Below are 25,000 nucleotides of genomic sequence, written 5' to 3' on the forward strand. Positions count from 1 at the left end.
AGAAATCTGCCTGCCTCTGCCTCCCAAGTGCTGGGATTAAAGGTGTGTGCCACCACTACCTGGCTTTTCCATCAGTTAACACAGTGGAGATATAGACACCCTCAGGGCTAGTCTCAACCTAGCTACACCTAACATGCGCGCACATAGCTGACTCTGGATTCAAGTTGACAACACTAATCATTATAAACAAAACATACATTGAATCCATTTTCCCAGTTTTGTATGTATAGAATAGAACTGTTTCATTAAGCATCTACTTTGTTTTGTGTCTGCATACCACATTGTGTGCCTGGTGTCTGTGGAAGCCAGAGAAGGGTGTCAGGTCTGGCAACTGGAGTTATAAACTGTTATGAGACACCATGTGAGTGTTCGACATTGAACCTGGTCCTCTAGAAGAAGACATTCTTTCTCAGGATGAATTTCCCCCAAGGAATCTCAAATCATTTTAACAATAAAAGCTGTTCTAAGTCCAACATCCATGTGTTGTTAGGTACGCTCATTCATCTGCTTCCAAGCAGAGCCGGGAGGAGATACATTATCTATCTACCTACCTGTCTGTCTGTCTATCTATCTATCTATCTATCTATCTATCTATCTATCTATCTCCACCTTCATTCTTTAAGATCTAGTTATGCCAAGCACTAATCTAACCCCAGTGCTTGTGAAAGACTCCCAGAACTGGGGAGATCCTTACTTAAGTCTCGGGATGACGCGACCACCCAATGACTCACGAGAGACCGAACTTGCTGCAATCACATGAGGTTTATTGGGGATACCGGTACCGGGTCGATCTCGTGACCATGCTGGCCAGAGCTCGACACCTAACACAAGAAGTGTCAGGTATTTAATGGAAGCTGGGGGTTGGGGAGTGGTGGGGGGAGAGTTACCAAGGAGACAGAACATAAACAGTGGAGATTTTCAGAGGGACCCAACCCAAGGTATTCAGTTAGGGAGGGGAACACATTCATTCTAGGAATGTAATCTGCATCTACTGGTCAACAGGGTAGAGAGTCTCATAAACCAGTAGACCTTCATTCTTAGTTCCACCCTCATTGTGGATCAGCCCGGAGGGGCAGGTATCGGGAACCAGAGCCCTGAGGTTCTGGTTCCTAGAACTGGCTACTCCGCCTTTTTTTGGCTTGTGGCAGAGGTTTTCCATGCCCACTTTTAGGTAAAAGTTATACATTATACATTCTAAGATTCTCCAGCCTTTCACTTGAGAGGCAGAGGCAGGTAGATCTGTGGCTTCAAGGCCAACCTGGTCTACATAGGGAATTCTAAACTAGCCAGAGCTATAGAAATGAGTCCCTGACATAAAACAGCTAATTCTAGGCAATGGGAACCACTGTTCACAGGGATATATCCTGATGGAATTCAGAAACTCTAGGTTTTGTTACAGGCTTTTCCTTCCCATGCTGTACCTCCGTGAAGCACTGAGAGAAAGTTCTCAGGATTGTATCTTGTTGACCATTTAGATAGAGCCAAATCTCCTCTTGCCACCTCCTCCTTCTCCACATAGCAGCCTCCTCAGTCTGGTTGGACTCTCTCCCCTGTAAGCCAGCTCTGACCACCACCTTACCACCACCACCACAGGGACACACTCTCACCCTGTGAAGCTGGGACAACAAAGCCCAGGCCTTCTTCCCTAGACTTGGCTCCTCATCCTACTTGGGCTCTGACACCCTGCTTTGAGTCACCATGACTTCCTGTTCCCAAAACCCAACCTTTGGCTCCCACTCCTCTTTGTTCCACCAATAGGCTTCACCTAAAGGGAGGGTGAAGGAACCAGCATTTGTCTTGATGATGGGAAATATTTGTTTGCTAATGGTTCTCTTCATATTGGGAGCATTTGCATCTGACATATTAAATAAAGAAATGCTAATTCTGACTGCCAGCATTTGCCTGATCTTTTGTCTCTGTTAGCATCATGACATTTCTAATGAAATGTTTGTACAGTTAGGATGCCTTCTCCTTTACAGCAACATTTATTTTGCAAATTTGCAGTTGTATTTAGGCTACCACCAGCATCTCTCTTGGCAAACACTGAGCACCTCCCACCACAGAAATTAATGAGTAGAGACAAGGTCTGAACACCTACTCATTCTGTTCCTCCATTGTCACATGGAGGGACTCTGGGGAACTGATCCAGGGGACAGCTATGGAAACCAGAAGTGGAATTTTGTAACACTGAAGATGCTTAGTTCTTGTAAACAAGTCTTCCAGCCTAGACTACAAGCATCCAGGGAGTGGACTGTACCTCCTAGTCTTTTGTGCCCCCTGAGGTCTCAGATACAGTCATACATCAGTATAAGAGTCCTCTGTGTTTGTTGCTGACAGAACATGATCATGTGGGGAAAGAGCATGTCATATCCCAGTGAAGGTTTGCTGCATGTATAGTTCTTGACCCCTGTGCACCACTGCTTTCTCTGGGCTTCTCAGCCTCAAGGTCTCTCTCTTGCCTCTCAGGCTGCCTCATCTCCAGGGTCCTAGTGAATGATGTTTTCTGAACCCACAGCCCTGGATAGGAGATGCAGAGTGAGTGCTTCCTGTGTGTCTGGTACTGCTGCTAGCGCCCCTGTTCTTGCCACTCTCTACCTGTGTCCCTTACGGAAGCACAAAACATTGGATCCCTCCATGCGCTTCCCTACCATTGTCCCTTCTGTCTGTGAGCTGAAAAGGTCTTTCACTTTCACTCAAGGAACCCCCTATTCATCTCTTTGGATTCGGCTCCTTTTTAGCCCTAATCCATGTAGCCCAGGAATGCTAAGAGCATTGTATTGTAGCTAACTGTTTACTTTTTTTCTTTCCACAGGAGACAGGCTGATGGTAATTATGTGTTTAATGTCTGTCTCTTGGGCTGGTAAATCCCTATGGGCGTGGGCTGTGGCTGTCTTATTACCACAGTGTCTCCAGCACATTGCACACAGAGTAACAAATGAAGACAACACTTCTGCAAGGCTAAATGGAAGCCAGGTCAGGAAGTGACCCATGAACTTCACATGTGCTAACTCATTGAGGCTGAGCGCAACTACTGAGGTTCATAGTATTAGTAGTCTCGAGGGTGGGTGGGTGGGTGTGTGGATAGATGGATGAATGGGTGTTTGGACAGATGGGTGGATAAATGAGTGGATGGATAGATGTGTTTGTTGATGGATGGATGGGTAGATGTATGGGTAGACAGGTAGATACACTGTGCTTGAACACTGCTGCAATTTGTCTAAGTATAAATTGTAAATAGTTTATGATAAAGAATTTAGGATTGGGTCACAAATATTTCCCCATCCATCTCCAGTCCACTTCAGAGCACACTCTAGGTAGGTCACTGTGGTGGTTTACATAAGAATGACTGACCTAGGCTCATAGATTTGAATATTTTGTTATCAGGGAGTGGCACTATTTGAAAGGATTAGGAGGTGTGGCTTTGTTGGAGGAAGTGTGTCACTGGGAGTGGGTTTGAGGTTTCAAATGTCCACTCCAAGCCCAAAGTCTCTCTTATGCTGCTGCCTGCGAATCTAGCTGTAGAACTCTCAGCTACTTCTCCAGCACCATGTCAGCCTGTGTGCTGCACTCTCCCTTCCATAATGAAAATAGACTAAGCCTTCAAAACTGTCAGCCAGCCCCAACTAAATGTTTTATAAGAGTTGCCATGGTCCTGGTGTCTTTTCACAGCAGTAGAACACTAAGAAGGTCACCTCTTTGGTCCCTTCTTCAGTGTTCCCAGCACCCCTCAGCTGGTACAGAGATGGAGAGGAGAGGGCATGCTCTCCGAGAGAACAGTGGAAGCTCTGGATTTCTGGCAGAGTGTAAAATGTTCAGGTGAGTAGGGAAGGTTCTCCTGAGTGACTCTAGCTCCCTGGAGTTGGATGAAGAGAGAGGCTTAAGAGCAGATGGAGGCCAGGACAGACCTAGGGATGCATGGGAACACAAGCCAACCTTTCTATGTGTAGGACTCCCATGTTCAGCTCCTTCTCCAGTCACCTCCATGTATACCCTTCCAGAGTTGGCCTATATGGATTTGGATATGGATGGTGCGCTTGTACATAGAGAATCCCTAGCCTTGTTTCCTTCATATGTTGGAGAAATTGTTTTAGATGAGGCACAAAGAGATACTTCGTTTTAGGACTAGTGAGATGACTAAGGATGTTTGCTGCCACGCCCAACAGTTTGAACTCAATCTATGTGCATGTGTGAAAGAGTACAAGCAAACAAACAAATGAAATGTAAAAAAAAAAGTTAAAGAATTATCTCATTTAAAAAATAATTAAGTGATCTGACATTTCCTGGTGTGGATGTGGTTTGAATGTATGCTCTCTACATTGGTTAGGTTTGGTTTGTTTGTTTTTAATTTGCATTTTTTATGGGTTTTGGAGACAAAGTTTCTCCAAGAGTATCTCTGTAGCCCTGACTGTTCTGTAACTGATACTGTAGACCAGTCTGGCCTTAAATTGGCAATCCTCCTATCTCAGCCTCCTAAATGCTGAGACTAAAGACACGTGCCATCACACCTGACTACTAAAATTATATATTTTTTCTTTTTTAAAAAAGATTTATTTATTTATTTATTTATTTTATACAAGTACACTGTAGCTGTCTTCAGACACACTAGAAGAGGGCATAAGATCCCATTACAGATAGTTGTGAGCCATCATGTGGTTGCTGGGATTTGAACTCAGGACCCTAGTCAGTGCTCTTAACCCCTGAGCCATCTCTCTAGCCCTATATTTTTTTTCTTAAACAAACTACTCAGTTTTGGGTATTTGTTATAAATATCATACATATAATCTTCAATATAACCAAACCTGGATGTGTTCAATTAGCTTCTACTTAGTTGTTTCTAAATTATTTATATGACAAACAGCACTGCTATACCCTCTGGGATTTTATTTGCTACTTGAAAATATCTTAAGATGCATTCCTAGAACTGAATAAAGCAAAGGGGTAGCTCAGTGAAGGTGGAATTTCAGTCATCTCTCATAGGAGTGGACCAGATATTTTTACTCTGGAGTGGGTGTGTCAGGCTCTGCTGAGAGGATGGTTGTCTTTGGGCCCTAATATAGAGAGAATAGCTTACGTATTATACGGATGCATCTCCTGCCAATTTAAAAGCCTGTGGTCTAGGGCTTAGGCAGAAAATAAAGGTGGGACTCTGGGATAGAACAGGCCTGGGAGGATGTAACAAGACATTGTATGGTAAAAGCATACTGACAGGTAACCAGCCACGTGGCAAAATGTAGGTTCAAATAAATAAACGGGTTATCTTAAATTATGATTCTTCTAGAGAAGAGCCTAGCTATATGACCAATGTATTTGTGAATATATTTTGAGTCTGAGTCTTATTTCTGGGATTATGGGACAGGGAAGAAGAATCGGGTCCTAACTACAACAATTCGGTCTTAGGATGTTTGATGCTAGAGAATAATATTTGTGGATTTAATAGTTTGTTCTCTGAGGGGGAGAGGGAGATGGAGAGAGGGTTGGGTGTTGGTTCTTGGTAGGAAGGCAGCTTCTTGGGACTCACCATTCAGATCTTGTCTCCTCTTACTTCTCAAGGAAGATACTGAGGAATGAGACACTTGAGCCACCCAGCCGTGGGGTCACCAGAGGTCATGATGGAAAGCTGAAGGAGTTCAGTATTCAGTCTTCTAAGAAACATGTAGATTCTGGCCCTACAATCACATTGTGATTAATAAGGAATGGTCTGTGCTATTGCTAAAATATACTGATGTACCATGGTTGAGGTAGATGATGGATGATGGATGGATGGATGGGTGGATGATGGATGGATGGGTGGATGTGGGGCAGTGGGCAGTTCTGACAGCCAGAGTCCAGTAGAGTGGCCACCTCAGAACCCCGGAGACCCACTGAGCAAAGTAATTTGTTCACAAGGGATGGTAGGAGTTCGGTGATAAGTTCCTGAGACCAATGGCTCAGATTTCAGCCCAGACCCCTCACAGCTGCCCCTGCAGGAGATGTGTGCTCTATCAGGCAGACACTGTCTCACACTCCCAGCATTCTAGCTGGACCTTATACATAGTCATCTGACCACAAGCCCAGCATGCCACGCCCCATAAATAAAAGGGGTAGTTTGCCCCCTCCTCACTCTCTTACTCTCTCACCCTCTTGCTCTCTTACTTCTCTCCCCTCTCACTCTTACTTCCTCTTGCTCTCTTGCTCTCTCTCTCCTCTCTGCTCTTTGTTCTCTTCTCTGCCTTTCTCCCTCTCCTTTTCTCTCTCTCCTTCCTCTCCTTTCTTTCTCTCTACTCAACCAGCATATTTCTCCTTCCTACAATACAATAACTCATTCGTACATTGACCCTTTTTAATTAAGGCGCCATGCAGCAAACAGGTTAGCCCCGGGGGGGGGGGGGCGTGGAGAGAAAGAGAGAGAGAGAGAGAGAGAGAGAGAGAGAGAGAGAGAGAGAGAGAGAGAGAGAGAGTCAGTCCCGGGCCTCAGCAGCAGCAGGCCCCCTGCCACCAGGGAGAGAGAGAGCCTCAGCCAGGCTGGGGCTGCAGCCCAGGCTCCCTGCTTTGGAACAACAGATGGATGATGGATGGATGGGTGGATAATGGATGGGTGGATGGGTAGATGGGTGAATGAATGGATGGATGGATGGATGGATGGATGGATAGATGGGTGGATGATGGATAGATGGGTGGATGATGGATAGATGGGTGGATGATGGATGGATGGATGATGGATAGATGGATGGATGATGGGTGGATGAATGGATGATTACATAGATATATAAATACATAGATGAGGGTAGGTAGTTAGCAATCACTCATAGACTTATATCAGGTTTGGATTTGGTCTCCAGCCATGAATTATGAACTTTATGTAACTTCTTGGACCTTTGTTGGCCTCTGTTTCCTTGTCCACAAAGAACTTAGCTGTGCCTTTCTTTATAAATAACCAACAGATGGTGCCTGACACATAGTGGGTACTCAGAGATGGTGGCAACTGCTATCATTTGTTATGAGCAGACAGTCTCTAGCTGTTTAACCTCTGTTCAGGGAGTAACCCATAACAGGAAGTTAGATGCCACATAGGATGCTACTTTTCTTCGTTCTTGCTGAAAATGCATGCGGCAAACCTGCATGTTTCTACCTGCCCATATTTATTTCAGTGTTGGGAAATCAACTGAGGATCCACTTTTATTTATTTATTTTGGTGGGATGGTTGTTGTTGGCTTTTTGTTTTTCTTTTTTTATTATTATTATTTAAGACATTTATTAACAGGTGCTTGCAGTTTGTTGACTTTTTTATAAAAAATCAAGTTGTAAACTTGGAGCCGGGCTTGGTGTCGTCTGCGCTGAGGGCGGCAGCTGCTGGGTCTCTCTGGGAGGCCTCGCTGCTCGTGGTTGCGGTGATGGCGTGATGGCGACTGCGGCCTGCAACGGCCTTGGGGCTCTCAGGGCTCTCTGGGGTCCACTCTCGGCTTTTTGTTTTTCAAGATAGGGCTTCTTCGTGTAGACTTGGCTATCCTAGAACTTGCTTTGTAGACTAGGCTGGCCTCAAACTCAAAGATCCGCCTGCCTCTGCCTCTTCTGCCTCTGCCTCTTCTGCCTCTGCCTCTTCTGCCTCTGCCTCTTCTGCCTCTGCCTCTTCTGCCTCTGCCTCTTCTGCCTCTGCCTCTGCCTCTGCCGTGATGGGATTAAAGGTGTGTGCCACCGCCTGCATGCGCCTGACTTATCCACTTATATTTCTGTTGACACAATAGATAAATAAAGGGAAGGAAGAAAACGTCCTTCAGGTAATGGACTAAAGCTATAGCTGATGGCTAGCCCAGCTTTCCCTTGCTGTCAGCTGCATGCATGGATGTCTCCTTCAGTGGGGTTTAGTACACAGTCCTTCATCCTCCAGCTACACATGGAGCTGAGACCAGAGGCTCTGACTGCCACCTCCATATGGCTGCAGAATAGTTCTGTCTTTGGCCTTTATTGAGCGACAGGCAGAGGTGTTAAGTCCCCTGCAGTGAAGCTGGGAACCGCAGACATCTAGGATCTCAGCAGCTGACTAGCTGCTTGGCCTGGAGTCAGGCGTGCCAGTCCTGCCTGCAAGCACTGCTTCAACCGGCCAGAGCAGCTGCCTTAGGCCCCAGCTTTGCCTTCCACTGGGGCCTGGAATCCAACCTCACCTGACCCCGCCTGCTGTCCAGCCCAGCTAGGACTAACTGTTCTCTCCTCAGTGTCCTCTTTGTTTGCAGCTATTAAACCAAAGCTCTCAAGTCGGTTTTAAATGCATCTCTCTTCTTCCTAGAACAATCTTGTTCTTTTGTTTGTTTGGGATTCTAGATACAAGCTCAAATCTTTCTTAAATTAGACCTGAAGCTTACATGGTTTTTTTACCTAAGAGATTGGCTAGAGTTGAAAACACAAATTGGTGGTTTTGAGTCTCATTGAATATATCTCTTTTGATAGGAAGAGCTGTGGAAAATTAGGCTTATCTAAATTCCTCACGGTAACACTGCTCTCAAGCCATACTTCTTCCACTTATGCCAGGCACTCAGCCTATTTGGATAAAAAGGATGTGGGTCAGAGGTCAGTGCTGTTAGCTCACTCATCTGAGCGCTCTGTACCACATGAAAAATTAACTTACAAGTTCCTTTCTAGGCATAGTTTCCTACAACTCTGAGACCATTTCTGTGTTTTGAAATATTTTTAAACTTCATATGAGGGATATGTGTTCACAGGTATTCACACATGTCGGGTGTGGGGTGTGTGTGCATGTGGCGCATGTGTGTACTGAGGCCAGAGGTTAAGGTTGGAGATCTTATTCAATGATTCTCCACCTTGTTTCCCTAGGTCTCTCGATGAACCCAAAGCTCACTGATTGATTGGACTGGCTGGCCAGCATAGCCCACCGGCCCTGCTGTCTCTATCTCCCTAGTGCTACACACACTTTCAAGCATACTGCTATGCCCTTCCCTGCCGCTCATTCTAGGATGCCCTTCTCACTTCTCTTGAGGTTCTGTCTTCCCTCTGCCATAAGGACTCTACCCAAGGCAGCACACATCAGAAACACATCCAGCATGACTGAAGGTAAGTAGGAATAGATGTTTGTCTGGGTGTTTGATTGGCTGGTTTTATTAAAACAGGGTCTCATGTAGCTAGCCCAGGATGAATTCAAACTCATTACATAGCTGAGGATGACCCTGTGACTCCACCTACACACACACACACACACACACACACACACACACACACACACACACACCAGATATGTCACTAACCTAAGTCCCACCGATAGTTCACAGTACGAACAAACATTTAAGGGTTTGGATGTAGTTTCATGGTAGAGAACTTGCCTATTATGCTCAAGGCCCTGGTTCTGTTCCTAGCACCACAAAAAACTTAATTAAATTAATAAATATAAAAGGAAGAAAGAAATAGCTTATAGATTTTTCTAGTGGTGCTACAAACACCAAAGGAAAAACCAGCAGTGTGCTTAATGTCCTTAAAGCAAGGGGGCTCTTAAAAAAAAAAAAAAGATTTATTTATTTTACTTATATGGGCTTACTGTAACTATCTTCAGACACACCAGAAGAGGGCATCGGATTCCATTATGATGGTGGTGAGCCACCATGTGGTTGCTGGGAATTGAACTCAGGACCTCTGGAAGAGTAGTCAGTGCTCTTAACTGCTAAGCCATCTCTCCAGCCCTAGGAGAGCTCTTACTTAGCATATTGCTATGCCAGACCTCTATGTGGGTGAATGACTGCCTATTGTTGCACAACAAAGTACCCTATGGTGTAATGACTTAGGACCATAATTTTCACGAGCCTACAATTGAGGTTGTGCTCTATGAAGGAGACTTAATTGATAATTTCCTCAATCAGATTTGTCTGTGGCCATGTCTGTAGGGGCATTGCTAATTATTTCAATAGGTCCCAGCCCACTGTGGGCAGCTCCATCCCTAGGTAGGTTGGTCTGGGCTGTATAAGAAAGCTTACTGAGCATGAATTGTAACCCAGAAGTGAGGCCATCTTAAATCCTTTTCTTCTCTAGTTGCTTTTGGTCATAGTGTTTCTCATAGCAATAGGAAGGAAAACTAGAACACTCTCCAACATTGTGCAAACTTCTTTCTGCAGTACCTCGGGAGTCTAAGAGAAACAGTCAGTTGAGGTATATATGTAAGCCACTGCTCTAGAGTGTTCACACCACAAACCAATGTCCTAATGTCATCTCCAACAAAACAAGTCATGTGACTAAGGCCTGAGCCAATGAAAGCCAAGCCCTGAGCCAATGAAGGCCAAGGCCTGAGCCAATGGAAGTGGTCTATTAATATGTGAATGGCAAGAAGCAGAATTTGTATAGAAGATTTGCAAGGTCTATCAGAGCCATTGTACACAGTCAGCAAATGTGAATTTCACCCCTGGCAGTGACAGTCTCCTGGACCTGCAGGAGGCTGTGGGTCTGAGCAGCCTTGGGCTTCCAGAGTAGACAGTGAGAATGTGATTTCCGGCTTTGCTCCTCACTAGAGGCACACTGTAAGGAACCTGTGTGACTTCCCCAGGCTTGTTTCCAAAATGAAAATGGACAGTTTCCTCCCCAGGACCCTTCTGGAGGGCCCCTTGGGGTGTTAAGGTCCCTCCAAGCCAAGGGCTGCTGTGGAATGACCCGTCAGGGGATGTACATGTCCCCAAAGCTAGAAACTCCAGCCTAGAGCTGTTTTATAAGCTTTCAATCCAATTGAGAGCACTAAAGTGTTTTTTTTTCTTTCCTGTTTCTTCTTGTTTTAAAAAATCAATTTTTGGTTAAAAGATTCAGAATAAATCACTCAGTTTCTCTCCACAAAGAGAAAGTGTCATGACCTTAAATGGAGAGCCCCCCCCCCATGCATGAATCACCCTGGGCTGTGAGGCACTCTCACCTAGAAGTGGGGTCTGCCCCATCCCTCTCTCAAGAGGGGCCTTAAGGAGGCCATTCCATATTGTGTTGTTAATGGGGACAACTCAGGACTTTTCTATTCATCTCCCTCAGTGGAGATGAACAAAACCTAAACTCCAGGCTCCCAAGTGCATTTAATTACAAAGGAAACAAAGAAGCTTTGTAACCCTAATGCCTCCCTGATTTATTGCATTAAAAATCCAATTTGTCCTCACAATAGGCTGTGGAGGGAAGAGATGAGGAGAGAGGAGAGAAGGCCTTTAAACTGGCTTCCTCCTCCCACCTCAGTGCAGGTGCAGCACATTGTGGACCCACAGCTGTGCATGCTTCAGAAGTGCAATGCTGGTGTCCCCCCCTTGCCCGAGCATCCTCCTTTGGAAAGCCTGTGGGTGACCTTGACAGACACTGCATTTCCAGATTATGAGGGCCAGCACTGCCTTGCCACTTGCTGGTCCTGGGGTTCACCCAGAAGATGGTCATGTCTACTGCACCCTTCTATCCTGAGGAACTCTTGGACCCATCATACAAAGGCCCAGAGCCTGTGACCCAGTAGATACAGTGCATGACAGAGGTCCTGAGTCACTTAGCACAGAGCCACCTGCAGCACCATAAGCACACAGTAAATGTCTGCTGATAGTGTTCTTGTAGAGCAGAAATGTCTACGGGTTGATGGAGTACATCTGGCAGTTAAGAAAATTGTTCCTGAGGTTATTTCTCCAGAACACAGCTCTCTGTCTGTGGTGTGGTCTCTGCCATAATCGTCATAGCAAAACATGGGATACTGGGCATGTTGGCTATCTATCTCGTTGCTGGGGCAAAATACCTGACTGAAGCAAAATATGAGAGGAAGGGTTTGTTCTAGAGTTCCAGGTGCCACAGTCTACTGTGGGAAGATATGGCTGGCCATAGGAGCGGGAGGCATAGTCACATGGCATCAGCTGTCAGGAAGCAGAGAGATGCATGCGGCTGCTCAGCCCACTTTCTCCTTTTTACTTAGCCCTGAACCCCATGGAATGGTGCCACCCATATTTAGGATGAGTCTTCCCACCTCCATCAACCTAGACTACACACAAATATCTGCACACCCAGATATTTGTTTCTAAGGTGATTCCAAAGCCCATCTAGTTGATAACCAAGGTTAAGGAAACCAGAGAATTCAAGATCCTGGTGCTGGAATCTAGCAGGGGCCCTCGTACAACTTTAACTCCTGGTGGAAAGTGGAAGGCATGCCAAGGGGCAGTCAGGAAGGATGAGGTTGCTTTGAAACAACAGCCTTTGTGGTGATTAAACAAAGCTAATGGAATAAAACATCCCATGAGAGGGTATTAACCCACTAGTGAGGGTCACAGCCTCACAGTGACCCAAAAATCTCCCATTAGGCTCTGCCTCCCACTGACACATAGAGGAACTAAAGTTCCAACTCATGGACTTCTGGGGGCCTGTCCAAACACAGGGCTAAATTTATAACACTGGAGCGTCAACATCACCTGCAGTCTTGTCTCCTGGGGACAGCCAGGATTATTATGCAGATATAATCCTTTAAGCTATTTCATCAGAGAGAGAGAGGAGAGAGAGACCATGTCTGTATCTCCTGCAACTGTAAACCAAAAGCAAGTCCTTCCTCCCTCAAGTTGCTTTTGCCAATCAGTGAAGTAAGTACAGCATATTGCAAACATGGTGCCACTCCATGACACAGCTGCCGGGACTACAGACATGACAAAGGGATGCAGCACCAAGTCCCAGAGATTTCCACCATGGCTGTGCCACTCAGTAGAGCCACAATAGGAATGGACAATACTCAGTAAAGCTGACTGGGTTTTTCTACGGCAAGCCCAGGTGCATGTCAAATGAGAAGAGCACATGCATACTCCCAAATGCACGGTGTGTAATGCTCACAGAGGTACCATTTGCAATAACCCAAGTTAAAAGTCCCTCCCATCAGACCGGGGTCAGTTCTCATTGGGTGAACAGACTACCACTAAATGCAGAGATATGGGTCAATCCCCGGACATTAGCAAAAGAGTAAGGACTCTAAAGATGTATGTTATATGGTTCCATTAGATGACGTCCAGTAATGGGCCATGTGTGGATTAGAAATTAGGATAGTGTACAATGGATGGAGCAGCCAGGATGCTGCCTCTGAAGAGACAACCTTGTCTTGCAATCTGGGTGCTTGCTAGGTGGGTGTGTTTATTGTGAAAAAAGTACCAGACTGTATGTTTCTGTTTGTCTGTTTGCTTGTTGAGACTGAGTCTCACCGTATAGCCCAGGCTGACCGCAAGCTTGTGATCTCCTGCCTCAGCCTCCTGAGTGCTAAGATTATAGATGTGCTCCTCCACCATACACAGCTATGCTGTGTACTTAACTACACTATTGTGTGCATCTAAAACATGTCAATCAAAAATGGAATTAACAAGGGTCTGCAAGCAACAACCAAGTGTACCTTTGTCCCATCTCCCTCCCAACCCAGGGCGCCAGCCAGCTAGTGTGATGGTCCTGCCCAGGTCCCTAGCACCAGCTTTTGAAAGCTTCTGCCAGGGTAACCGGGGTCTTCTGCCCCTACTTGGCCAAAGTGAGGCAGTGAAGCCATTTCCACAGCTGAGCACTGTTCCAGACATAAGGTAAGAAGCCTGTGCTATGGTAGCTCTAAGCAAGGGAAGATGCTGCAGCTGGGGTGCTGTGTTACCAGGTACGTACACTTTGATCCAGCCTTGGGTGCCACACAGGTCCTGGCGTGGAACCTCACAACCCCACATTTGCTCCTGTCCCTGTCTGTCCCTGTCCCCATCCCTGCCCCTATCCCAAGCCTGGAGAAATTCTGTGGTCTACATCTTAATTTCATTTCCTATTGACATGGTAAAATACCCTGACAGAAGCAATTTAAGGGGAAAGGATTACTGGAGGGAGTGGGGGAGACTGAGGTGACAGGAGCTTAAAACAGCCAGTAACATTATAACCATAGTCAAGAGAAGAGGTCAGGCTTTTTGTTGTTGTTGTTGGTTGGTTGCTTGGTTTTTTGTTTGTTTTTGATATAGGATCTCATTATGTACTCTTAGTTGGCTTGTAACTAACTATGTAGACTATGTTGGCTTTGAACTCAGAGGTCTGCTTCCCTCTGCCACCTGGGATTAAAGGTGTGCACTAACCATGCCTGGCCCAAGAGCAATACACAAATACATGAATGCCAGTGCTCGGCTCTCCTGCTCTCTCCACTCTTATACAGTTCAAGATCCCCTTGCCGAGGGAATGGTGCCACCCACAGGAGATGCATCTTCCCACCTCAATTAATTAATGCAATCTTACAGGCCAAATCTTACTTACCAAAGACATTCTTACAGGCCAGCCTAAGACTATCTTCCCACATGATTCTACATAGTGTCAAACTGACGATTAAAATTAACCATGACAGGCACTGCCACCTGTCACTTTATCACTCCTACCAGAAAGCCCTTGCACAGGATTAAGAAGAACAATGCTTGAATCACTAACCCCCAGAGGAAAATACCATTCATATTGTGCATGTTTGCCCACAGCAGGCATCCCCCTTAGCTCCTGTTCACACTTCATAGTTTCAGTTACCAATGGTTGACCAATGTCTAAAAATACTGCATGGGAAATTCCAGGAATAAATAACTCAATGTTTTAAATAACTTTTGTTGTAGTATATAATTATAATTACTATGTATAGGGCTTAGAAAGGAAATGTCAGGTGTAGAAATACAGGGGACAATAACATTTACAGGGGTTGGGGCTAGCCAGTGCCAGGCATCCACTGGGGATACTAGATGTATTTTCACATGTAAGGGGTGAGCACTGCGTAACAAGCCCCATAGGTGGCCCTGAGACCCTGCCTCTTTGCCTCTGCACTGTGCCCTAGCTTTGTAGCTACAGCTCCATCGTCTCTGACCTAGATCCTCCATCATCTCTGACCTAGACTGTAAGACACTGTAACTCTCCTATCTTCTTTCTGCTCTCTCCTCCATCTTCTCTGACCTAGACTGTAAGACACTGTAGCTCTCCTTATCTTCTTTCTGCTCTCTCCTCCATCTGAGCATCTTCCTTTTTTTTTTAAAGATTTGTTTATTTATTTTATGTATGTGAGTACACCATTGCTTTCTTCAGACATACCAGAAGAGGGCATCAGATCCCATTACAGATGGTTGTGAGCCACCATGTGGTTGCTGGGAATTGAACTCAGGACCTTTGGAAGAGCAGTTGGTGCTCTTAACCACTGAGCTATCTCTCCAGCCCCCTGACTATCTTCTACTCACCCACAAAAGTGTCCTTTTCTAAGTCTGCATCTGATCATGTGACTCTACAACCTAAAAGTCTCTGAGGCCAGTCAGCCACAGCCTGTGCCTTAGCCCCATCTCAAGACTAGTGGTGACCTGGCCCCAGCTCAGCTTCTTGCTGATACTCAGGTCACTGCCCCTCCCCCAGCTCTCTTCCCAGACTGAAGGCTTCCCATTATCATTCTGTGGACACAAGGATGAGGGGACCCCTCAAAAAAAATGTTCCTAGGGCCTGAGCTGGTACTTCCTGTGTTGCCAGCTTGGAGCCTCCTGGTGCAGACCTCCCTTGGTTCATACACTCTTAGCACATCCTGCCTAGGTGTACTTTCCTCTCATCCAACCTGTAAACTCTTATTTATGTCTCATGACCCAACACCTCCCCCTTCATGAGTTGTTAGCATCCCAACACTATGAGGAAATTCCCAAGGCACACATCTTAAAGAAGGAAACGTTTGTTTGGTTTGCTGGTTTGAAGGTTTCAGTTTATGGCTGACTGGCTATAGCTTGGGCCTGTGGCAAAGCAGCACATCATAGCAGGGAAGGTGGAGTGGAGCCTAGGTGCTCAGGAGGTAGAGAGAGAAGATGGAGAGGTAACACCCTCATCTTAAAGGGGATGTACCTGATGACCTAACTTCCTCTCACTGATGACCTAACTTCCTCTCACTAGTTCCCACCTCTTAAAGGTGCATACCTGCCACCACCACAGGCTGGGATCATGCATTCAGTCCATGGGCTTCTGGGGGAGACTTGAGATCCAAGGTAGAGCAGTAGAAGAGGGGAGTGTCTCATGGTTCTGAGTGTCTCGCTCTCCAGACACTTGCTGCTCTGTGTAGCCAGTGTCTGAAGGTGTAGTCACATGCTGGCCATCCCTACAACCTGTCCCCTGGCACATGGCTGGAAAGGAGGAATAACCCAACAAATGATTTGTGGTGAGCAGAGTTGGGGCTTGTACGACGTGAGACTTTCAGACTTACAGGAGAGGCCACCAGAGTCTGCCTGGGGCTAATAGCATCCCCCTGTGGCAGAAAGTCCATCATTGTTTTATTCTTGAGGGCCTGACTGAGCTCACGTTGAGGCTTGGGAAATGGGGTTGGGTGGGACTCACAGGTTATGTTATGCACACATCGATTCAGTGGCTTTGGTTTGGTCATGCTTCAGGAATACCAGCAAAGCCCCGAGGTAAAAACCAAGTTCCCCAGTGTAAAGAGTTCCAGACAGAACAGTATCAGAGATTCCCGCTCTGCCCTTTTTTCTTTTCTTTTTCTTTTTTATTTATTTATTTATTTTTGGTTTTTCAAGACAGGGTTCCTCTGTGTAGCACTGACTGTCCTGGAACTCACTCTGTAGACCAGGCTGGCTTCGAACTCAGAAATCTGCCTGCCTCTGCTTACACCACCACTGCCTGGCTCTTTTTAAAAATATATTTATTTTATGCATATGAGTACACTGTAATTGTCTTCAGACATATCAGAAGAGGGCATCAGATCACATTGCAGATGGTCGTGAGCCACCATGTGGTTGCTGGGAATTGAACTCAGGACCTTTGGAAGAGCAGTCAGTGCTCTTAACCACTGAGCCATTTCTCCAGCTCCTCTCTGCCCTTTTATATTTTTATTTTACTTTTTTAAAGATTTATTTATTTATTATATGTAAGCACACTGTAGCTGTCTTCAGACACTATAGCTGTACACTGTAGCTGTCTTCAGACGCACCAGACAAGGGCGTCAGATCTCATTATGGGTGGTTGTGAGCCACCATGTGGTTGCTGGGATTTGAACTCATGACCTTCTGAAGAGCAGTCGTTGCTCTTCCCCACTGAGGAACCAGCCCCCTCTCTGCCCTTTTAATAAGCACAGTATTGGCTAAGTGGGCATGGTAGTGCACACCTTTGATTACAGCCCTGGGGAAGCAGAGGCAGATGAATCTCCATGAGTTTGGGGTCAGCCTAGTCTACAGAGCAAGTTCCAGGGCTGTTATATAAAGAAACCTTGTCTCTAAAAACAAACAGACAAAAAAAAAAAAAAAAAAAAAAAAAAAAAAAAAAAAAGCACATCGGGGCCTGTGAGCATTACTTTGTGTCCCTAGGACCATCTGTCCACAGTTTCAGAAATATGAGTTTGGTGCCTGCACAGGCATGCTGACCTCACTGGAGGGGTACTCAGAACAGCTGAAAGACATGGTGACCTTCATCATAGACTGCAGCTTCTCCATCGAAGAGGCCTTGGAGCAGGCAGGGATCCCCGGAAGAGACCTGACAGGTCCCAGCCATGCAGGAGCATACAAGGTAAGGCTGTGCCCTTGGGCAAAAGGGCTTAAAAATGTGGATGGACTTTGTAGTTTCCTGTGGTGGAGAGAACATTGGTTCCGCAGGCAGAAGCCCTGAGGTCAGCTCTGGCTCAGTCACCCTCCCAGGTTAAAGCCATGACCCTCTGAGTCAGCCTCTCTCCCACTCACCTCTGATATGACTGCGCAATGTCAATCAAAGTCATTTGGACATTTGGAGTGTGTGTGTGTGTGTGTGTGTGTGTGTGTGTATGCCCACAAATATACATGCATGTATATGTGAATGTATGTTCAGGCTAAAGATCAACTGGTGTTCTTCAGGAGCAGCACACCTTGTTTTCTGTTAGGTTACATTTATTTGGAGAAGGGGGTGATTTTGGTAGTGCCATGTTTGTGTGGAGATTGAAGGGCAACTTAAGGAAATGGACTCTCCCCTTCCACCACGTGGGGCTTGGGAGTCAAACTCAAGTCAACAGGCATGGCAGCATGTGCCTTTACCTGCCGAGTCATGTCGCTGGCCCCGCCAAGGTTCTGGGACGTGGCCTCTTACTGATTGAGGGTAGGCTCCCGGCCAGAGAGCCCTGGGGATGCTCTTCTTACTATTTCCCAGTGCTAGAGTTACAAGCAGAGGTGTCACCATGCCCAGTTTTAATGTGCACACAGAGGATTAACAGCAGAAGGGTGGCCTCCTGGGACACGCCTGCTGTTAGGGACTGTCCCTGACGAGTTGGTGTGCTTTTCTTCCTGCTGAAACCAGTCACATGCAGAAAAGTGGAGTCCTTCCTCCTCTGCCTCCTTCCCAGATGCTGTTGAAACTCAGCACTCACTGCCAGATCAGTAGCCTCCAGGCCTCTCTGTGGAAATGACCAGCCTCCAGGCCTCTCTGTGCAAATGACCAGCCTCCAGGCCTCTCTGTGGAAATGACCAGCCTCCAGGCCTCTCTGTGCAAATGACCAGCCTCCAGGCCTCTCTGTGCAAATGACCAGCCTCAAGGCTTTCCTGCTCACAGTGGCTGGACATTTTCATCTTGAGCACTGTTTGTCACAGTGTCCCCCTTTGGCTCCTGTCAGAGGAGGCCTGGATTGCATCGGGTCCGAAACAAGATTGTCCCCGTTCTATAGTACCCTTCAAGGTACAAGAGATTGGCTTGATGTGATTGGGATGCATCAGGACAGAGCCCAGAGCCTTGGCCACTGGCTGGGGCCCACTGTTATTTGTAGCATGTATAAGCTGGGATAGCCTCAGGCTCATCAACACAGTTTCTCATTGGAAATGAAGAAAGTAAAACCTAGAGAGTGAGAGATAGGGACCTGCAGAGTCCCGGCCAGAACGACACTCTTGACTGGTGTGATGACTGAAGAAAGCTTTGCCCAGAGGCACAGGTGTCCATATATGTTCACCAAAGCCTGTCAGTTATCCATGACCCATTGTCACTGCCCCTTTTCCCATGGCTACTCTACAGCTTTGTCTGTAAACAACCCACGCTACTGCCCTTAAGCCCTGAGAGAGATGGCTATTAGAGCCACCTTGAGTTCGACTGATGGCCTGGATAGATGGCCCATCCTAAACAGAGGCATCTCGTTTCCCCAGGAGTCCTGCCTGGCTCTGTGAGTGGCCTGCATGTGCCTTTGCTCTGTCCCAGGTGCTGTCATGCAGACACCGGGCTGGCAGCACAGCAGAGCCTCATCTTACAGTTGCCAGGGTGGTAACAGCAAGCCAGTCAAGTGGCAGCCAAGGTTGTCCCAGTGGCTCATGATCCTGGCAGTGTTCTAAGCCTGTCGAAAGCCCCACTGCAGGGGGAGAAGTGTACCACTGGTGAAAGTCACCCGGGCTGCCCTGTGCAGAGCCTTCAAAGGGAAGACTGGGGCATCCAGGGACAAGCTCATCTCCTGTGGGATCTAGAAGTGGAGCCGGCAGCAGCTGCTCCCGGGGTTGTCTGCTCGCTTTTGCCTGATTCTGTCAGAACTTTGCAGGCTTCTTGAGATCCATGGAGAAAGAACACTCAGAGGCCCATGAGACTGGGTGGGGAAATTGTGTATATGCGTGTGTGTGTGCATATGTGTGTTTTATAAAACTCAGCTGAAAGTTAGTATTTCCTTTGGTTCTGAATGTTGGCAACAAAGGGCTGTTGGATCAATACATCCTGGAATGCTGAGACTGATAGTGTCTCACAAATAGCTTAACACAGTACAGTTCTCAAGACTCAAAAATACCCTATATACTGATACTCCAGAAACACATTTGCTATTCTGTCCTTCTAGCTCTTAATGGGAAAGTATAGTGTTTCCGGGGCTCTGATCACTATGTCTGGACATTTGAAATAGTATTGGTTTCCTTTGGAACTTGTAATTTTCCTCTCTTCTCTGACCCTCACCTCTGCTCCCCCACCTATGTGTGTGTTTTAAGGTAGCCTCTCACTGTGTCACCAGGGTCACCTTAAAACTTCCCCTGTAGTCAAGGCTCAAACTCCCCCATCTCCTTAGCCTCCCAAGGGCTGGGACTACAGGCAACACGCCATCCTGAATTTTCTTTTATGTGGTTAAAACATTACTCTGTCCTGCTTAGAAGATGTGTCAGACTGCCAAAGTGATGTTGACAGATTAATAAAGGAAAAAAATGAATAGGACCCCCCTCTCCCACCCCAGTTTTGAGTCACTCACTGTTAGCCAGGCGGCAACAGCTCCTGGGAGTTCTTGCCTTGTGCTGCTCCTTGGACTGGAAGTGCTGGGGCTTGAATCTGAGTTGAATCTGTATTTTCCCCCTACATTTTCACTATCAGACAACAGTGCCCTGTGCCACCATTGCTGGCTTCTGCTGCCCTCTGGTGGTCACAATGAGACCTGTTCCCAAGGACAAGCTGGAAAGGCTGTTGCGAGCCACTCACTCCGTGGGAGGACAGCAAGGACAACCCATCCACATCGGTGACCCAGGTGAGCATCCACCCAACATGGGTCTGAGAAGCATACAGGAGCTTGTGCTGTTCTTGGGGGAGTCTCAGGGGTGAGGGAGTGGGGTGAAGCCCAGAGGTCCAATACCGAGTGCCCTCAGCTTTAGCACTGTGCTAGACTAGCAAGCCTCATCCTAAGGCTTTGTGATGCACACACAATTCCTATGAGTATCATGTGATCCCTGGATCTGGGAATCGGAGGGTGACAGTGGGACTCTGTTCTCCACAACCACCATGTACACTTCTCTCTCTCTCTTTCTCTCTCTCTCTCTCTCTCTCTCTCTCTCTCTCTCTCTCTCTCTCTCTCACACACACACACACACACACACACACACACACACACACACGCACACACACACACATACACACACCATAATATTAATAAATAAAACTCAAACTTGCATTTGGACTGAATGTCATGAGCATTACTTAGCCTGAGAGTGAATGAACAGATCCAAGGGTGAAGTCAAAAGTCTGGACGTTTCCCAGGTCTCTTGGAGCTCTCAGAGGGCCTGAGGAGAAAGAGCTTGGGGTTGGCCCAGAATGAGAGAGCCAGGGCCTGTGTACTTGAACTTGCCCAACTTTGTAGTCAACAGAATTATCAAAGACCTAACATTCTATGAAAATACTATCAGCACTATTGGTCTTCCTCACCTAAAATAGTCTCAGGATCACCCAGAGGCTATCTGCCAACTTGTCTAATCAGTGGGGATAAACTAGGCCCAACACATTCATCTTGGTCATTCTTGTCTGCACTGTTATCAGCAGCTTACAGATGACTGCTGTCCAGGGCTGGGGTTGCTGGAAAACAATAACAGAGGTTACAGCTAGGTAACTTGATCAGTCTGCATCAAGATGAACACACACGCAATGCTGGCTCTGTTAGGAATCTGTGTGCTATGAGGCCAAGCTAAGCACCCTGCAGACTCCCTCTAGAAACCACATCATACAGTTTGAGATGTCAGGCCTGATGGTATCAGTCAACATGGGCCCTAAGTTACAGAACATCCTAATCTATTAAAACTTCAACTCCTAGACATCATTACCTCCTCCTCCTCCTCCTCCTCCTCCTCCTCCTCCTCCTCCTGTCCTTCCTCTTCCTTCTCCTTTTCCATCTAAGATAAATTCTACAACAAGCATTTGTGGGAAGAAAGATCTATAGAGTACTCAGTGCCCCCATGTGGATAGTACCAACCAGAGGAATCTTGGGTTTGTTTTTTTGTTTGTTTTGTTTTTGTTGTTTTTTGTTTTGTTTTCCCATCTGCAGAACTTTTGGGAATCAAGGCACTTTCCAAACCTGACTATGGCAGTTATGTGGAGTGTCGTCCTGAGGATGTCCCGGTGTTCTGGCCTTCTCAGCTGACCAGTTTGGAAGCAGTCATCAGCTGCAGTATGTTGGTAACAAGGGCAGAGCTACCTCAGATGTTGCCCAGTGGGTATGGAGTTCTTGAAAGCACAGGTTTACAGATCAATGACTTAAAAATAAACACAGAAAACCCAGGCCTAGAGTTGGGACTGTAGCTCAGTGGTAGAGTACCTTCCTAGGAGACTCAAAGGCCGGCATCTGAACCCCAGCACTGGGAAACAAACACAAACACAGGCTAAGAGCCTACAGTGTCTCTCGTACATGCTCAGTTTAATCCCCTGTGGAGGAGCCTAACCAACGCACCTAATCTTTAGCTCAGAACCCTTTGACTTAATAAGTTTCCATTTGTGAAGCTTCACAGCTTTAGCTGATGAGGAACCAACCTTCAGCTTGACTTTTGGAAACACTTTGGAGATTGGTAGGGCCTTCAAAGCAATGGATGAAGCCTAGGAACACAGCTGAATTTTATAACAATATTGCCTCTCAGTATCAGCTGAGGTCCAATCCCAGGACCCATCAATACCAAGATCTAGCTTCTCCCAGAACATGTATGCAGCACACATACTCACGCCCTTCCTCCTGCACATGTGAACTCAATCCTGATTCCTAATGCAATGTAAGTGTGTTTTGTGAATAGCTCTTATGCTCTATTTTTAAAGATGTATTTATTTTATACATATGAATATTTTGCCTGCACTACATATGTGCAATGTATATGTGCCTGATGCCAACAGAGGCCAGAAGAGAGCATCAGATCTCCTGAAATTGAAGTAGCGGGCAGTTGTGAGCCGCCATGTGGGTGCTAGGAACCAAACCCAAGTCCCTCTGCAAGAGCAGAGAATACTTTTAACTGCTGAGCCATCGCTCTGTGCCCATTATAGGTAAATGTCAAGAAAAAACGTTTGTCTTTACCAGAGGCACACACTTTCTTCTGAATGTTTTCAATCAACAATTTGTTGTAGAGGGCTGGCGAGATGGCTCAGCGGGTAAGAGCACTGACTGCTCTTCCGAAGGTCCTGAGTTCGGATCCCAGCAACCACATGGTGGCTCACAACCACCCGTAATGAGAGCTGACGCCCTCTTCTGGTGCGTCTGAAGACAGCTACAGTGAATTACACCGGAGCAGAGCAGCGAGTGGGGCCAGAGAGAGCGGGGCCAGCAGAGGTCCTGAGTTCAATTCCCACCAGCCACACACATGATAGCTCACGGCCATCTGTACAGCTACAGTGTACTCATACACATAAAATAAATAAAAAAACAAAACAATTTGTTGTAGAAAGACACGCACCTTTTATTAAGCCTTAATCAGCACTAAAGCTGGGTAGATATCTACCCTCTCTGCTGTTAGAATCTATTTCCCCAAACCAGACAAACAAAGGAATCAGGTTGAGTACGACTTTATTTTAACTGTATTCAGGAGAGTTCACCTATCAGAATGTCCTCCAGATATGGTGGCAAGACATAGATTGCACAGTCCATGGATTCTACTGTTTATTTAAAAGTCCATGCACCTGTCCATGTATAGAGTACCTGCTATATGCCAGGTGTGAGCTCAGACCTTAGGAGCACAAAGCCATGTCCCCCGGGGAGCTTGTGGGAATTCCTAGGTATGACCAGGGTAAGGAAGGCAGGCATGTTCATACACAGGCAGCAAATCCCCCAGCACAGCAGGCCCACCGCTCCCCTGCCATCTCCATGGGATGCCCCAGCACACTCCAACCCTCTTAAATCTGATGACATATGGGTTGTGGATGAGAAGAAGTGCTGCCACAAGCCACTGCTGAATGAACCATTCTTACACTTCAACAGCTAAGGTTTTTTCTTTCTTTTTTTTAAATAAGATTTATTAATTTATTTTATGTGAGTACACTGTCACTTCCCTCAGACACACCAGAAGAGGGCATCAGATCCCATTACAGATGGTTGTGAGCCACCATGTGGTTGCTGGGAATTGAACTCAGACCTCTGGAAGAGCAGTCAGTGCTCTTAACCGCAGAGCCATCTCTCCAGCCCCGCCCCTTTTTGTTTTACCATGTAAGTTTTATTAGTAATAGATTCCCTGCTCCATCCTCCCTTGTGTTAGTTAGGGTTTTACTGCTGTGAACAGACACCATGACCAAGGCAACTCTTATAAGAACAACATTTAATTGGAGCTGGCTTACAGGTTCAGAGGTTCAGTCCATTATCATCAAGGTGGGAACATGGCAGCATACAGGCAGGCATGGTGCAGGAAGAGCTGAGAGTTCTACATCTTCATCTGAAGGCTGCTAGGAGAAGACTGGCTTCCAGGGAGCTTGAACTAGGTAGGGTATAAAGCCCACACTCACAGTGACACACCTATACTCCAACAAAGTCACACCTCCTAAGAGTGCCACTCCCTGATCCAAGCATAAAAAAACCATCACATCCCTCCAGCTGGAGAGAATAAAGCCTTCCGCCACGTTCTGAACCTGCTGCTCGTGTGTGTACCTGGCTTTCAAGGGATCACTTTTTAGGTGCTGTCTGAGACACTGAAAATAAAAAGTAAAATGGGGAAAAGGGAAACCATTTCTCAGTTAATAGTTGTTCCCTTTTTGGGTCACACGCACAGTTTATGCATCTATCAATAGATGCTCCTTTTGATGGTTGGCTGACTGGCTATTAAACCAAGAAGTGTTACAGTTTGTGTGACATGCAGGGTAGCATTTACTCATCTCACGTTGACATTTATTTAACACCTGTTATGTGCAAGGCATTAGTGGAGTTCCGAGGTAAAGAAATAGTGGTGACTCCCGGTGAGGAGCACACAGCTGAAGTGCTCAACTACAAAGCCATACCAAGGCAGGTGACAGAGGTTCCATCTACAAAGCAGTAAGCAGCTAGAGTCCAGGCAGAAGGCCATGGCCAAGATGCAGTACCTGTCTCTACACTGCAAACCATGACTGAGTACTCAGTACCCAGCGCTTTGCTACGTGTGTACCTGCGCTTCCCAGCTCAAGGCTGATACAGCCAGAGGAGGCGTGGCCATGATTTTATAGCATGACAGACAGGGTAGAAAGGGCAAAGTCACACCCGAGGCTTGGTTGCGTCCTCCATGATGCAGCCACCTCTGAGGACAATGCTAGTGTACCGCTTAGGGCTGTACACTAAGTAGGGGACTGGGGGGTTAAGAAAAATATAAATGCTGTGAGAAAACGGAAATTCCATACATAGAGGATGCCCAGTGTAGCATCGGCTACAAGG

At 46.5% G+C, this 25,000-nt stretch overlaps 1 protein-coding gene across 7 annotated transcripts in view; it reads left to right on the top strand.

Moving 5' to 3' along the window:
- The window catches only part of Dglucy (D-glutamate cyclase), a 101,620-nt gene that overhangs the window by 40,998 nt on the left and 35,622 nt on the right, over positions 1-25,000 (top strand). For 6 of the 7 annotated variants that reach the window (XR_004114276.1, XM_031356196.1, XM_031356198.1 and 3 more), the window contains 5 exons: positions 8,806-9,042; positions 13,361-13,511; positions 17,268-17,466; positions 20,245-20,395; positions 21,680-21,802. Coding sequence is in view for 6 of the 7 variants with exons in the window: in XM_031356196.1 (XP_031212056.1) it covers positions 8,919-9,042; positions 13,361-13,511; positions 17,268-17,466; positions 20,245-20,395; positions 21,680-21,802 (748 nt within the window). In the remaining variant the exon portion in view is untranslated. The remainder of the gene's footprint in view (positions 1-8,805; positions 9,043-13,360; positions 13,512-17,267; positions 17,467-20,244; positions 20,396-21,679; positions 21,803-25,000) is intronic. The other variant, XM_031356199.1, reaches the window with a different exon arrangement.

The sequence above is a fragment of the Mastomys coucha genome, unplaced genomic scaffold (genome assembly GCF_008632895.1).
Source record: "Mastomys coucha isolate ucsf_1 unplaced genomic scaffold, UCSF_Mcou_1 pScaffold6, whole genome shotgun sequence".
Lineage (NCBI taxonomy): Eukaryota > Metazoa > Chordata > Mammalia > Rodentia > Muridae > Mastomys > Mastomys coucha.